The 16,081-nt window shown below is 46.1% G+C and overlaps 2 protein-coding genes across 2 annotated transcripts in view; both read left to right on the forward strand.

The window, feature by feature from the left end:
• The window catches only part of LOC140722416 (uncharacterized), a 31,503-nt gene that overhangs the window by 12,605 nt on the left and 2,817 nt on the right, over positions 1-16,081 (forward strand). The window contains exon 4 of the mRNA XM_073037164.1: positions 1,608-1,715. Coding sequence (XP_072893265.1) covers positions 1,608-1,715 — 108 coding nt within the window. The remainder of the gene's footprint in view (positions 1-1,607; positions 1,716-16,081) is intronic.
• The window catches only part of LOC140722440 (uncharacterized), a 40,367-nt gene continuing 25,909 nt past the window's right edge, over positions 1,624-16,081 (forward strand). Inside the window, exons 1-2 of the mRNA XM_073037184.1 lie at positions 1,624-1,715; positions 7,162-7,328. The gene's annotated coding sequence lies outside the window, so the exon portion shown is untranslated. The remainder of the gene's footprint in view (positions 1,716-7,161; positions 7,329-16,081) is intronic.

Consider the following 16,081-nt stretch of genomic DNA (forward strand, 5'->3'; position numbering starts at 1 on the left):
CCCACCCATTTCTCTATTCCCCACTCTGAACTTCCATTACTGCTGACCAGCCTATTAATTCCCCCCGGGTCCCCTCCTTTGCCTTTCTCCTATTGACAACTCTCAGATTCATTATTCTCCAGCCCTTGACCTGCCCATCACTTGACTTCACCAATCAAATTCCACCTCCCCTCTTTCTCCGTCCCGACCTTTTCATTCAGATCACTTCCCCTCCTCCTCAGGAATGAAAAAGGCTGGTTGTCTAAAATGTCGACTGTTTACTCTTTTCCATACACACTGCCTGTTGTGCTGAAGGTCCTCCAGCACTTTGTGTGTGTTGCTTTGGATTCAACGTTCATGCCAAGGGGCTGGAGACTACCCAGTCGGTATATGAGGTGTTGCTCCTCCAGCCTGAGTTTGGCCTCATCATGGTGGTAGAAGAGGCCATGTATGGACATGTCCGAATGGGAATGTGAAGCAGAGTTGAAGTGAGTGGGAACCGCGAGATCCTGTCTCGAAGAAGTGGTCCCCCAATCTGCGTCGGGTCTCGCCGATGTGGAGGAGCCGCACCGGGAGCACCGGGTGCAATAGATGATCCCAACAGACTCAGCAGTGAACTGTTGCCTCACCTGGAAGGACTGTTTGGGGCCCTGAATGGTGGTAAGAGAGGAGGTGTAGGGACAGGTGTAGCACTTACGCTTGCAAGGATAAGTACCAGGTGGGAGATCTGTGGGGAGGAACGTGGGGACCAGGCAGTCGCGGAGGGAACGATCCCTGCGAAAAGCAGAGAGGGGTAGAGAGGGAAAGATGTGCTTAGTTGTGGGGTCCTGTTGAAAGTGGTGGAAGTTGCGGAGTATAATATACTGGATCCGGAAGCTGGTGGGGTGGTATGTCAGGACAAGGGGAACTCGGTCCCTGTTGTGGTGAAGGGAGGATGGGGTGAGTGCCGAAGTGCGGGAAATGGAGGAGGTGCGGGTGAGAGCATCATTGATGACGGCAGAAGGGAAACCACGATTCTTAAATAAAGAGGAAATTAGAGATGTCCTGGAATGGAAAGCCTCATCCTGGGAGTAGATGCAGCGGAGACCGAGGAACTGGGAACAGGGAAAAACATTTTTGCATGTGGCTCCATCCCAGTTTCACTCTGCCTCCTCCTCCAGCTGCCTATCACCTCTCTCATCATTCTGCCTTCTTCTACTACACATAGTGCTTTACCTTCTTTACCTTTCCTGCCTATCACCTCTCTGCTTCCCCAATCCCCACCCCTTGATCTTTCCTTTTACTACTTTTTCACCTGGCACCTACCAGCCATCTCCTTCCCACCCTTCCCCCGCCTTCTTTATAGGGCCCCTGCCTTCTTCATACGGGATATGAATCGAACCCGTAACTCTGAGAACCGGGAGGTGCAGAGATGGGGACGGGAAGATACAGCAGGAAAAATAAAAGATGTAGCTAGTGTAAAATGCGGCAGGTAGGTCGGACAGCGTGTGAGGGGCGAGGAGCTGAATGACCGGTTCAGGTGGGAGTCCGTCCACCTGTCACGTGATCCAGATTCTCATTCCCATTTCAAACGCAGATCTGCAGTATCTCAGGTTTTCGCTTCCGAGGCCCCGCCCCCGCTCTCACAGACTCCGGATGGGCGGGGTTTTCTTTCAGTTCTCTGTTGAAGCGGATCGTCTGCTGGGAGCGGATGGTCCGATCGCTGTCTCCGGGGCAAATTGATCACGTTCTCATCGGTGAGTATTGAGGCCGGTCACTAGGGGTGAACGCGACCGACAATTTCACATCGGTGAGTACTGAAGCCGATCCCGGGGGAGGGGAACCTAATGCTGGGCAGAGAGTCCCGTCAACTTCCCTGAACTGGCGGCCTCGTCCCGCTTCCTGGACACAACCTGTCGTGGTCGGTCCGGGTTATGGGACCTTTACACCGAACCGCCTGAGGTGAGCCGCCGCTCAGCCCCTGGTGTTCTGGTCCCAGGAGCGGGATGAGGTGGTGATGCCGAGACTGAACCCATCCATTAAGATGCACCTGGGGAACTTTACCTCCATCACCCGGCCCGGTATCGGATCCAAACTTCACCTGGATCGACGCCTGGGGTCGATAATTGTTTTACATATTTCCAGCACACTGGAAGCGGCCGTTCGGCCCGTTGTGTTCTTGCAGACTCGAGCGTTAAACAGAGTAATCGCACCCTCGGGACACTGCTCCACATGTATGAGTAGTTCCATCTTTCCCTGTTCAGACAGGACAGTGAGATCCAGATCTCTCACGTCCTCTCGGGGGACTGGGAAGTTTATTTCCACCTTCTTTCCATTGCTACGACTTATAAAAATACTGACAGCGTTTCCCGATATCTGGCCCTATTAATGCGAGAATTAACTATTTTTTTCATTTACCTGAGTTTCTCTGAATTGTGCTCATTCCCTCCGGAATTTCCAAAGTAGCAACCTAGGCTGTTTAATATTTCCACACGATTGAAATGGGGAATCTTCATTTTGTTTTCCATGTACAGAGGTTGAGTGAAGATCGTGTCTCCGGTATTCTCCACACAAATCGATAAATTTCAGCAGTACATTGAGGTGAAACAAATCATTCTGGTTACAGTGAAAGTGCAGTGCAGGTAGATATGTGGTGCAAGGTCACATCGATTTAGACTGTGAGGTCAGGAGTCCACTCATCACGCTGTTCGCTTCTAACAGCAGAATGGACACCGTCCTTGAGCCCGGTGGCATGTTTCTGTTTTATTTTATCTTCGCCCCTATGGGGCATTAGAAATGAGAATGTTCAGGGTTATAGGGATCTTTCATTATGTTGTTTGATTTACTGTGGTAGTGAGAAGTGTAGACAGACTCCATGGAGGGAAGGTTGGTTTCTATGATGTGCTCAGCTGTGTCCACAGTTCTGCGCTATTTCATTCAGTTAAAGGAAGAGCAGTAGCCATACGAATATATGAAGAATTGGGATGGGATACTTTCTGCGGTGCATTGATAAAGTGTGTAGAGTAGAAAAGGGCATATACCGAATTTCTTCTTCTTTGTTCTGGCTTTGTTATATTGGAATCTGTTATCTACTCGTGCGTACTATTATTTCAGGGTCTGTGTATTGCGGGAGGAACATCAGAGATCGCCTTGATCCCATTCTCCCATCTGGGTCCATTTGCCCATCCCCTGCCCATCTTGTTCAACCTCTGTCCGGCCTGTATGCCACCACCTCAATGATATATATATCAACCATCTTGTTGAACCTCGGTCCGGCCTGTATCCCACCACCTCAATTATATATATCAACCATCCTGTTCAACCTCTGTCCAGTCTGTATTTCAGCAATGATTATTCATCAACAATCTTTCTCCTGCCGTTGTCTTCATTGTGATGTATTTTGCCTTACTGAGTTATTTCTGAATTCGCTTTTTTTTTCGTTACCAGAAAATACCAGAGAATTTGTTGAATGCAGCACAAGGAAGTGTAAAGGCAGCCATTACAATCTTAGCTTAAAAGTTACGAAATGGAAAAGGTGGGAATATGGTGTTGAAATAAATATCAGCCATGGCTGAGTGGTGGAGCAGACTCGATGGGCCGAATTTCCTAATTCTGTTCCTCTGTCTTGTGTCTTTCCATGACTGGACGATGACTCTATCCATATCAGGTTTTATTACGTGTGACGGACAATTACAGATTTGTTCACTGAGGGATGTCCGTGTGGGTGTTGTAGGGACCGGTGCTTGGAGCCCAGTTGTCCCCAAAGCGAGTCAACTATTTGACCGAGGAACCAAATTCAACATTTCCAAGAGCAAACACGAGGTAATCTGCAGATGTTGGAAATTCAAACGATACACACAAAATGCTGGTAGAACACAACAGGCCAGGCAACATCTATAAGGAGAAGCACTGTCGACGATTCGAGACTAGACCCTTCTTCAGGACTAATTGAAAGGAGAGATACTAAGATATTTGAAAGTAGTGGGGGGGGGGGGCATGCGATATGATAGAAGGCCGGAGGGGATGGGATGAAGCCAAGAGCTGGAAAGGTAATTGGCGAAAGTGATACAGAGCTGGAGAAGGGAAAGGATCATGGGACGGGAGGCCTCAGGAGAAAGAAAAGGGGAGGGGGTGCACCAGAAGGAGATGGGGAACAGACAGGGTGATGGGCAGAGAGAGAAAAAATGAATAAACAACTAAGTATGTCAGTGATGTGGTAAGAAGCGGAGGAGGGGCATTACCAGAAGTTAGAGAAATCAATGTTCATGCCATCAGGTTGGAGGCTACCCAGCCGGTATATAAGGTGTTGTTCCTCCAACCTGAGTGTGGATTCATCTTTACAGTAGAGGAGGCCATGGACAGACATATCAGAATGCGAATGGGGCATGGAATTAAAATGTGTGGCCATTGGGAGGAGCCATGGTCGGGATCACTCAATGCGGGCCGAAGATATCACTTTCCCATCGGTGAGTATTGAGACCGATCCCGAGCGGGGAGATCCGATGTTGGTCGTGAGCCCAGAACTGAGGGCCAATTATTCATTTAGTACCCAGTTATATGTCCTCGTCAAAATTGTGTCTACTTCACTTAATCTGCATTGAATGATCCAAACCAGGAGCCCAGGCCGTCTATTTCCGCAGAATTGAAATGGTACTCCCGCCAACAGGTCACGTGAGGTTGTGTGCCGCAGATCTGCCCCGCCCTCCGCTTTGTGTCGCAAGATCACGTGGTGTGTTGAAAGTTCCCGGATGGGTGGTGACGCTTTCTCCGTGTTGTGTTCGGGAAATCTGATGCTGGCCCCTGAATGCCGTTAACTTCCCCCAACTCACCTCGCTTCCTGAGGCTACTCGCATTTGTCCTTGAGCTTTATGGCTGTTGTGTCTTCTCCCGGATTGGGGTGGGTGAGAAAGGTGAACGTCCCAGTTTGTGGGCATCTTTGATTTAAATGCCTGCTTTACCGAGGGACTAGGAAGTCTAGGGGGCAGAATGGTTTCTGTGATGTGCTGATCTGTATCAAAAAGTCTCTGCAGTTTCTCACAGTCACTGGCAGAGGAGTTACCATGCAAAGTCGTGAAGTATCTGGATGGGGAATTTTCTATGGTGTGTTGATATGGTGAGCATCAAAGTATATCTGGCAAAGTTCTTATTGTTTGCTCTAACTTTGTCATTTTAGAATCTTTTATGCAGTAGTATATACTATTAATTCAGTATCAGTGTATTGCTGGAGGACCATCAGTGATTGTCCTTGATTCCTTCACCCACCTGGTTCCATCTGCTCATCCCTGCCCATCTTGTTCAACCTCTGCCCAGTCTCCTAACCTACACTGCGCCCGCTTCAGTGATATACATCAACCATCTGGGTCAACTTCTGTCCAACCTGTATCCTACACCTCAATGTAATACATTAGCAAACTTTCTTCTAACCCTTGTCTTCATTTTGAAGTGTTCTTTTGCACCTTTGGCCTCAGTGAGTCATTTCCAGAGTCGGTTATTGTTAGCTGGAATGCCGGAGGGTCATCAGGTACCAGTCCTGTTGTGCATTCGTGTGGAGGTGCTAGTTTATGAACATTGACGGACTGACACACTGCGGCATTTTACTGGCAGCAAAGAGTACTGGGAGAGTTGATGCTTGGGCTATAATCCTGTGATCGGTATTCCAGGCATATGGAACTGTTGATGATTTAGCTTTGACATTGGATTGTGCTTCTACAGATGGGGCTGGATAGTCGTCCTTCTGCAATAAAGCAGTAATTTCGAGCAGCTGGACATTGGTTGTGTGGAAATCCAGGATTGTCAGATGGGAGGAGGGGGACGATGTGTGAGACTCTCAGGGTTGTTAAATGACAGGTTCAGCTGTTTGACATTGTGAGGTTGGGAACTGGATATCACAGTCTTTGATCCAGGTAAAAAGGACCCAGGGATCGAGCTGCTTGGGCTTATGAGGTGTTGAGAGAGTATTCCTGGTCTGGGATCAGATTTTTTTTTCTGGAGTTCCTTTGGAAGCAAAGCCTGCTGCTGAGGAGAAGGTGGGTTACCAGTCCATCCTCACAGAGAGAGGCTATGAGTGAATGTGCTGATCCGTGTTTACAACAGTAGAAATAGACTCGTGAGTTTTGGTGTTCAAACTGTGTTTGGAGATCCCCCCCCCCCCCACTGTCACTTGCCTGTCACTCGGTGGAAATCAGGCAGAATTTCACGTTGCTGGAGATCTGCAAGAAAAACTGTAAACGTTTGAAATCATTCTGATGAATCGTTATTACCCTGAATTGTAAAGTTTGTTCCTCTCCCCACAGTTGTTCCTTACCTGCTGAGCATTTCTGGTAATTCGAGATTCTTTTTATTACATTCACCGTGGAATGGTTTATATTTTCCGAAATGGACCTGATTTAACCTGGAAATGGAAATGACTCGTTCTGTGATAAGAGAACAGTAAAGAAAGCTCAACTTTTCCCTGTCAATTATCCTTGTACCAATTTGTCTGTTATTCCAGGAAATGTGTTCAGTGCAGTTATTGCTAAGAAGGTTTACAAGAATAAACTCAGGGATGATCAGCTTTATGTATGAGGAGCATTTGATGTTTCTGGACCTGTGCTCAATGGAGTTCAGAGGGTCGATGGTGGTGGTGGGGTGGGGGTGGTTAAGTAAACCTACTGAATGCTGAAAAGTCTGGATACAGTGGACATAGAGAGGATGTTTCCATTAGTCGGAGTGTCTGTAATCTTACAGCACAATCTCAGAATAAAAATGCTTCCCTTTAAAACTGAGATGAGAAAAAGAATGTCCAAAAGATGTCTGATCTGTAGAATTTGTTGCCGCAGAGGTAGGTTGAGGCTGCCATTGAGTGTATTTATGACATAGATTAATATATTCATGATTGCTAAGTCAGTTCAGGGTTACAGAAGGAAGGCAGGAATATGATGTTAAAATAAATCTCAGCCATGTTTCAGTGGTGGGGCAGACCAGATGGATCGAATCAAATAATTCTGTTCCTGTGTCTTATGTCTTAACATGACCGAATGATGGGTCCTTCTTATCCCATATCATTTTGTGACGTGTGAGGGTCAATAGAAGATTGTTCACTGAAATCATTATATCTGCCTTCAAAGTTTAAATATCAGTCAGTTTTGTTCTTAGTAACATTTAGTAGAAAAGTTTGGTCCTCCTTTTTATTGCTATTGTGCTTCATTATCTTTCATGTTAAAGTCAGACCTGAGGTGAGAGGTTGATTGGAAGAAAACCCCCAACTGGAAACAAACCACAGATGAAGACGAGGGAACAGCAACAAGTGAACCAGCCCGAGGATTAAGAGCATCAACTGGAGAGGACTCATCTGAATCGGAGATTCCAGGATTCAGTCGGGAGAAAGTTTGGTGAGTCTCATTTACTCAAACACTTCAGACACTACATACCTGTACAAAGGAAGGGAGGAAATAGTTGGAGTGAGACTGAATGTGCCCAGAAGTAACGGTTATGCCTCTGTTAGACCCAGTTCCAATCACTCCAGGTCTGGTAATATGCTCCGAGCAGCACAGCCGTTTAAAACCAGTCCCTCTCACTCACAGTATTTACTCAGTTCAAGATCTTGCATCTCCTGAAGTAGCTTTTGGTCAGTTCTGAGTGGGGAGAGGGAAAGAGAGGGGAGTGTTTATACTGACTGTCTTTCAAAAAGAGTAATTGTTTGAACTTACTGCAAACTCTCTACCCATACCCTGTACTTTCTCAGCTAAGTTATTGACATAGATGACGAGTAGCAATGGGCATAGCCCCAGGAAATGTCATTAAGCTCAGGACTCGAGCTCAAGAAACAGCCTCTTACCCTCTGCTTCCATCTGTTTGCAGACCCTGGGGCTCTGTAACAAACTCAATATTAACAGGAAGATTAGTCAGTGATTAAGATGATGAGAGAATTGTGGCCTCCTGAAAGGACACGCGAGCTGAGCTGTCCGATTCATTGGACCAGATCCACCCTCGTTGACAACGTAATTTACCCCTTGCCTATCCACCTAGGTCATGTTACTTCCGATCACCCACAGTACCCCAACAACCCTCCGTCCGACCAGTGGCCCCACACCGTTCTGACCATTCACCGCACACCGACACATAGACAGGCCCCCTTCACCCATGTCTGTAGTGAGATGCTGAAGATGTTCTATAGGTCAGTTGTGGAGAGCGCCCTCTTCTTTGTGGTGGCGTGTTGGGGAGGCAGCATTACGAAGAGGGACGCCTCACGTCTTAATAAGCTGGTAAGGAAGGCGGGCTCTGTCGTGGGCAAAGTACTGGAGAGTATAACATCGGTAGCAGAGCGAAGGGCGCTGAGTAGGCTACGGTCAATTATGGAAAACCCTGAACATCCTCAACATAGCACCCTCCAGAGACAGAGAAGCAGTTTCAGCGACAGGTTGCTATCGATGCAATGCTCCTCAGACAGGATGAAGAGGTCAATACTCCCCAATGCCATTCGGCTTTACAATTCAACCGCCAGGAGTAAGATATGTTAAAGTGCCGGGGTTAGGACTCAATGTATTTAAGTAAACTACTTAAGAACTTTTTAAAAGCTATTATTAATGCTTTTTGAGAGGGTGATTTTAGATGCATATCATATTTTTACTGAGTTAAGGATTGTATGTAATTAGTTTTGCTACAATAAGTGTATGGGACATTGGAAAAAATGTTGAATTTCCCCATGGGGATGAATAAAGTATCTATCTATCTATCTATCCACCCTCCCAGCTTGGAGAATCAGAGCAAACTGATCCGGTGATCCTGACTCAGTGCATAACTAAATCCAGGGATGCAAGACTGGAGAGCCCGGAGCGTCCAGCTGTCCGGCTCGGTCCCGTCCCTTTCCCACCGCAACCCGCCCTCGATTTACACAAACCAGAGATCAGCCCCTTCCTCACATCATCTGAACAGAAAACACCCCAGCATTAGCTGCGGTTGATATCGTGCTGCGACTTGCAGTAGGTCCCCTCATACGGTCAAACTCCCCGCTGTCAGAAATGGAGACTCGAACCGTACGTGGTCAAACTCCCCGCTGTCAGAAATGGAGACCGGAACCGTACGAGGTCAAACTCTCCGCTGTCGGAAATGGAGACTGGAACCGTATGTGGTCAGACTCCCCGCTGTCAGAAATGGAGACCGGAACCGTACACGGTCAAACTCCCCGCTGTCGGAAATGGAGACTGGAACCTATGTGGTCAGACTCCCCGCTGTCAGAAATGGAGACCGGAACCGTACACGGTCAAACTCCCCGCTGTCGGAAATGGAGACCCGAATCGCACGTGGTCAAACTCCCCGCTGTCGGAAATGGAGACCAGAACCGTACACGGTCAAACTCCCCACTGACCGATATGGTGACCCAAACCGTACGCGGTCAAACTCCCCGCTGTCAGAAATGATGACCTGAACTGTACGCGGTCAAACCCCCGGCGTGGAAACGTAATCGCACGGTGGATTTGTTCGGTGACTTGTGGACATACGTGATTAACGACCCTGCAACTAGGGACTGAATAAATATTTAGTCTAACAATTCTAATCAGAAACACTATCTCCTCGCCTTTCTCTCTCACCCCTGGCTACTTACCACTTCTCCCTCACCACTCCCTCCTCCCAGTACCTCTTCATCATCCAGCCCTCTACCCCAGCCCTTACTTCTTTCTCCCTCTCGCCCTCACCATCTCGCCTCTCCCTCACCCCTTCCTTATCATCGCCCCTCTCAATCATCCTTGGTTCCTCATCGCCTTTCTCCCTCTCCCCCTTCTCTACTCCTCTGTTACACCCCTATTCGACCAGTCTCCCACTCTCTATCACCCTTTCCTCGCTTTCTACTCTCACCACTGTCTCTACTCCTCTATTAACAAATTGTACTCCTCTCTCGTCTCTCTTCATCTCTTCACTCTCTCATGCCTCTTTTAATTTCTCTCACACTCTCTCCCCTCTATCCATCTGTTTCTCTTACTCTTCCATTCTCTCTCCTATCCCACAATCCCTGTCCCTACCCCATCACCTGTCATCCCACTCCCAATCTCAGTCACCCTCTGTCTTCCCCTCTCCATCTCATCCTCTCTCATGCACCCTCTCACCTCACTCAAACTCGTCTTTCTCACTCACTCACCTCTGCCTGTCTGTAACCTTCTCCATTTTTAACCCTCTCCCTCGCTATCTCTTTCCCAATGTCCTACCCTCTCCCCCTCGCTCTCCCAAGCAATCTCCCTGTTGGCATCCGTATCCCACACGGTCTTCTCCTCTCTCTCACCCTCTAAATGCACCACCCGTCCTAAGCGATCCCCCTCTTCGCTCTCTCTCACTCTCTCTCAACACACCCCTGTTCCCCTCTCCCTTCCTCCCTCTCTCTCTCTCTCTCTCCTTCCCTCTCGTCACACCCTGCGCTCTCCACCTCATCCCATACTGTACATACATCAACAATACTGAAATGCCAAGTGCCGTTTGTAACTGGGATCTTTCTGGGTTTCAGATCCTCATTAATGGTCTTTGTATATGAGGATCAGCAGGATCCTGGGGTCCGAGTCCATAAGGCACTCAGAGCAGCTACGCAGGTTGACTGTAGTTAAGAAGACATACAACGCATTAGCTTTCATCAGTCATGGGATTCAGTTTAAGAGCCGAGAGTTAATGTTGCAGCCATATAGGACCCTGGTCAGACCCCACTTGGAGTACTGTTTTCACTTCTGGTCGCCTCACTACAAGAAGGATGTGGAAACCCTAGAAATGGTGCAGAGGAGATTTACAAGGATGTTGCCTGGATTGGAGAGCAGGCCTTATGAGAATTGGTTGAGTGAACTCCGCCTTTTCTCCTTGGAGCGACCGAGGAGGAGAGGTGACCTGATAGAGGTATACAAGATAATGAGAGGCATTGATCGAGTGGATAGTTAGAGGCTTTTTCGCAGGGCTGAAATGGCTAGCACGAGAGGGCATAGTTTTAAGGAGCTTGTAAGTAGGTACAGAGGAGATGTCGGGGTAGTTTTTTTTTACGCAAGTGGTGTGCGTGGAATGGGCTGTCGATGGCGCTGATGGAGTTGGAAACGATAGGGTCTTTTTAAGATACTCCTAAATGGCTATATCCGTAGAACCAAAGAACACTACAACACAGTAACAGGCCTTTTGTCCTTTCTTGGCTGTGCCGAATCATTTTTCTGCCTAGTCCCACTGACCTGCAACTGGACCATTTCCCTCCATACCCTTCTCATCCATGTACCTGTCCAAGTTTTTCTTAAATGTTATAAGTGAACCTGCATTCACCACTTCATCTGGCAGCTCATTCCACACTCCCAGCAGTCTCTTTCTGAAGAAGCCGCCCCCCCCCCCCCATGTTCGCTTTAAACTTTTCCCCGTTCACCCTTTAAACATGACCTCTGTTTTTCTTTCTCCCCTGGCCTCAGTGGAAAAAGCCTGCTTGCATTCACTCTATCTATACCCACCATAATTTTATACACCTCTATCAAATCACCCCTCATTCTCCTACGCTGCAGGGAATAAAGTCCTAACCTATTCAACCTTTCTCGGTAACTCAGTTTCTCAAGTCCCAGCAACATCCTTGGAAAAGTTCTCTGCATTCTTTCAACCTTATTAATATCCTTCCTGTAACTAGGTGACCAAAACTGCACACAATACTCCAATTTTGGTCTCACCAATTTCGTATACAACCTCACCATTACATTCCAACTCTTATACTCAATACTTTGATTCATAAAGGCGTATGTACCAGAAGCTCTCTTTACAACCCTATCTACTTGTGATGCAACTTTTAGGGAATTATGAATCTGTACTTCCAGATCCCTCTGTTCTACTGCACTCCTCAGTGTCCTACCATTTACCTTGTATGTTCTACCTTGGTTTGACCTTCCGAAGTGCAATACCTCACACTTGTCCGCATTAAACTCCATCTGCCATTTTTGCAGCCCATTCCTGCAACCCTCTGCAAGCTTTCAAAACCTTCCTCACTGTCCACTGCACCTCCAATCTTTGTATCATCAGCAAATTTACTGATCCAATTTGCCACATTATCATCCAGATCATTGATATAGATGGCAAAGAACAATGGACCCAGCACTGATCCCTGTGGCACACCACTAGTCACAGGCCTCCACTCAGAGAAGCAATCCTCCACTACCACTCTCTGGCTTCTTCCATTGAGCCAATATCTAAACCAATTTACTACCTCTCCATGTATACTTAGCGACTGAATCTTCCTAACTAACCTCCCATGTGGGACTTTGTCAAAGGCCTTACTGAAGTCCATGTAGACAACATCCACTGCCTTCCCTTCATCCACTTTCCTGGTAACTTCCTCGATAAACTCTAATAGATGGGTTAAACATGATCTACCATGCACCTAGCCATATTGACTTTTCCTAATAAGTCCCTGTCTATCCAAATACTTGTACACCCTATCTCTTAGTACTCCTTCCAATAATGTACCTACTACTGATGTCAAACTTACCGGCCTATAATTTCCCGTCTTACATTTTGACCCACTTTTAAACAACGGAACTACAAGAGCTATCCTCTGGCACCTGGCCCGTAGATATCGACATTATAAATAGTTCTGCCAGGGCCCCTGCAATTTCAACACTAGTTTCCTTCAAAGTCCGAGTGAATATCCTGTCAGGTCCAGGGGATTTATCTACTCTGATTTGCCTCAAGAAAGCAAGCACCTCCTGCTCTTCAATCTGTATGTTCCATGACCTCCCGACTTGTTTGCCTTGTTTCCATAGACTCCATTCCAGTTTCCTCAATAAATACAGATGCAAAAAAAAACATTTAATATCTCTCCCATTTCTTTTTGTTCCATACATAGCCGACGACTCTGATCTTCCGGGGACCAATTTTATCCCTTACTATCCCTTTGCTCTTAACATACCTTTAGAAGCTCTTAGGATTATACTTCACCCTGACTGCCAAAGCAACCTCATGTCTTATTTTAGCCCTCCTGATTTCTTTCTTAAGTATTTTCTTACTCTTTTTATACTCCTCAAGCATCTTATTTCCTCCCTGTTGCCTATACATGTTATACATCTCTCTCTTCTTCTTTATCAGAGTTCCAATATCCCTCGAGAACCAAGGTTCCTTTTTGTTATTCCTTTTGCCTTTAACCCAAACAGGAGCAAAAAGAATCTGCACTCTCAAAATTTCTGCTTTGAAGGCCTCCCACTTACCAATCAGATCTGTGCCAGAGAACAACTTGTCCCAATCTACGCATTTTAGATCCTTTCTCATCTCTTCAAATTTGGCTTTATTTTCCAGTTTATAACTTCATCCCGAGGACCAGGTCTACCTTTATCAATGATCAAGTTGAAACTAATGATGTTATGATCACTGGAACCAAAGTGTTCCCCTACACACACTTCCGTCACCTGCCCTAACTCATTTCCTAATAGGAGATCTAATATTACATCCTCCCTGGTTGGTATATCTATATATTGTTTTAGAAAACATTGCTGAACACATTTCACAAACTCTAACCCATCTAGACCTTTAACAGCATGGGAGTCCCAATCAATGTTTGGGACTCTCTACTTCTTATTTGTTCTCTTGCATTTCTTATGCTCCATAAGAAACTGCCTGCCTATCCCTGTTATGCAAATCTATTCATTTTGTGCTTCGCCAGGGTCGCAATATCTCTTGAAATCCAAGTTTCCCTACAGTTTCTATCTTTACCTTTTAATCTGACAATCACATACCCGCTTTGTACTTTCAAGATTTTACTTTGAAGGTCTCCCATTTACCAAGCACACCTTTGTCATAAAGCAGCCTGTCCCAGTCCACAGTTGCAAGATCCTAGTGTCATTATTCTAGGTGTTGATCCATGCCTTGAACACATCCACCTTTCCTACGCTGCACCTTGTACTGTAATATTCAGGGTTCAGCATATTCACTGCACCATGCTCAACGTTTTCATTCCTGACTTTGTCTGAGGACTGAACAACAACTGACTCCACAACCTCTCCACTCTCTGTTCTGTTATTCAGGCTCCCATTCCCCCTGCAATTTAGTTTACCCCCACTTACCCCACCTCCCAGCATCCAGCTCTATCACCTCTTTGGCTTTCCTCTCCCAGATCAATAAAAAGGACGTTCAGACCATGTACAGGCAGATAGGAATAAACGGGGCACTTATGAACTACATGAAATTCAAGTGAACACTTATGAAAGAAATAAAAGAAGGCATGAGGTTGTCCCAGCAGACAAGGTGAAGGAGAATCCTCAGGGATTCTGCAGATATGTTGTGAGCAAAAAGTTTGCAAGGGAAGAATTATTCCTCTGAAAAATCAGAATGGTAATCCATATGAGGAGATAAAATAGATGTGGGAGAGTTTTTCCGCATCCGGATTTACACAGGAGATGGACAAAGAGTCTGTAGAAGTGAGGCAAAGCTGCATGAACTTCATGGACCCTGTACAGATTACAGAGGTGGAGGCGTTTGCTGTCTTAAGGCAAATTAGTGTGGATCAATCCCCAGGGCCTGACAGGGTGTTCCCTGTGACCCTGCGGAAGACAAGTGCAGAAATTGTGGCGGCCCAAGCACAGATATTTAAATCATCCTTAGTGACAGGTGAGGTACTGGAGGATTGGAGGACAGCCGATGTTGTTCTGCTGTTCAAGAAAGACTCTAAAAGTAATCTATGAAATTGTACATTGGTGAGCTTGACATCAGTAGTGGGAAAGTTATAGGAAAGTATATGCAGGAACCGGATAAAAGTTTTTGGATAGATGTGGACTGATTAAAGATAGACAGCATGGCTTTGTGCATGGTAGGTCATGTCTAAACAATCTTATAGAGTCTCTCGAGGAAGTTATCAGGAAAGTAGATTAAGGCAAGGCAGTAGATGTTGTCTACATGGACGTTAGCAAGGCACTTGACAAAGTCTCATATAGGAGGTTGGTCAAGAAGGTTCAGTTACTCAGCATTCAAGATGAGATAGTAAATTGGATGAGACACTGGCTTTGCGAGAAGCCAGAGTGTGGTAGCAGATGGTTGCCTTTCTGACCAGAGGCCAGGGACTAGTGGTGAGCCATAGGGATCAGTGCTGTATCTGATGTTGCTTGTCATCTATATCAAGAATCTTGATAATGGTGTGTTTGACTGGATCAGCAGATTTGTAGATGACACCAAGATTGGTGGTGTAGTGGACAGTGAGGAAGACTATCATGGCTTGCAGTGCGAACTGGACCAGCTGGGAAAATGGTCTGAGAAATGGAAAATGGAATTTAATGCAGACCAGTGTGAGTTGTTGCACTTTGGTATGACCTACCAAGGGAGCTCTCTCACAGTGACTTGTCAGGCACGGAAGAGTTTTGTAGAAGAAGGAGACCTGGGAATACAAGTTCTTAATTCACTGAAACTGGTATCATAGTTAGATAGTAATGGAAAAAAATTCAGCCCATTGGCCTTCATGAACCAAAGTACTGAAAACAATAAATGGATGTTATGTTGACTTGTAGAAGACATTGGTGAGGCCTAATTTGGAGTACTGTGTGCAGTTTTGTTCACGTACCTGCATGAAAGATGTAAAAGAGGTTGAAAGAGTTCAGAGAAAATTCACAAGGATGTTGCCAGGTCTAGAAGACTTGGGTTATTAGGAAAGATTGAACAGGTCAGGACTTTATTCCTTGGAATGTAGAAGAATTGAGAGAAGATTTGATGGAGTTGTACCAAAATTATGAGGGTTATACATGGGGTAAATGGAAGATTTTTCATTTTTCAAAAATAGCTTTTCCCACTGAGATTGGGTGGAACGAGAACCAGAGGCCATGGATTAAGGGTGAAAGGTGAAACATTAAGGTGAACATGAGGGGATACTTCTTCAAACAGACGATCATCCAGGTGTGCAATGAGCAGACAACCTAACTGGTGCATGCGTGCTCAATTTCAACATTTAAGAGGACCGTATAGGTACCTGGATGGTAGGGGTATGGGAGTAGAGAGCTTAAATAGATGCATACAAACTAGATGGAACAAAGGGCCTGTTTCTGTGTTGTACCTTTCTATGACTCTGTGACAAGAACATGAAATAATACTATTATTCATTTAATTCATTTTATCAGCTGTGCAGACCAACCATTCATCCGGGCAGGAAATCTTCAGATGGCTTTAAAACTGTTGG

Source organism: Hemitrygon akajei, unplaced genomic scaffold, assembly GCF_048418815.1.
Source record: "Hemitrygon akajei unplaced genomic scaffold, sHemAka1.3 Scf000077, whole genome shotgun sequence".
In the NCBI taxonomy this organism is placed as follows: domain Eukaryota; kingdom Metazoa; phylum Chordata; class Chondrichthyes; order Myliobatiformes; family Dasyatidae; genus Hemitrygon; species Hemitrygon akajei.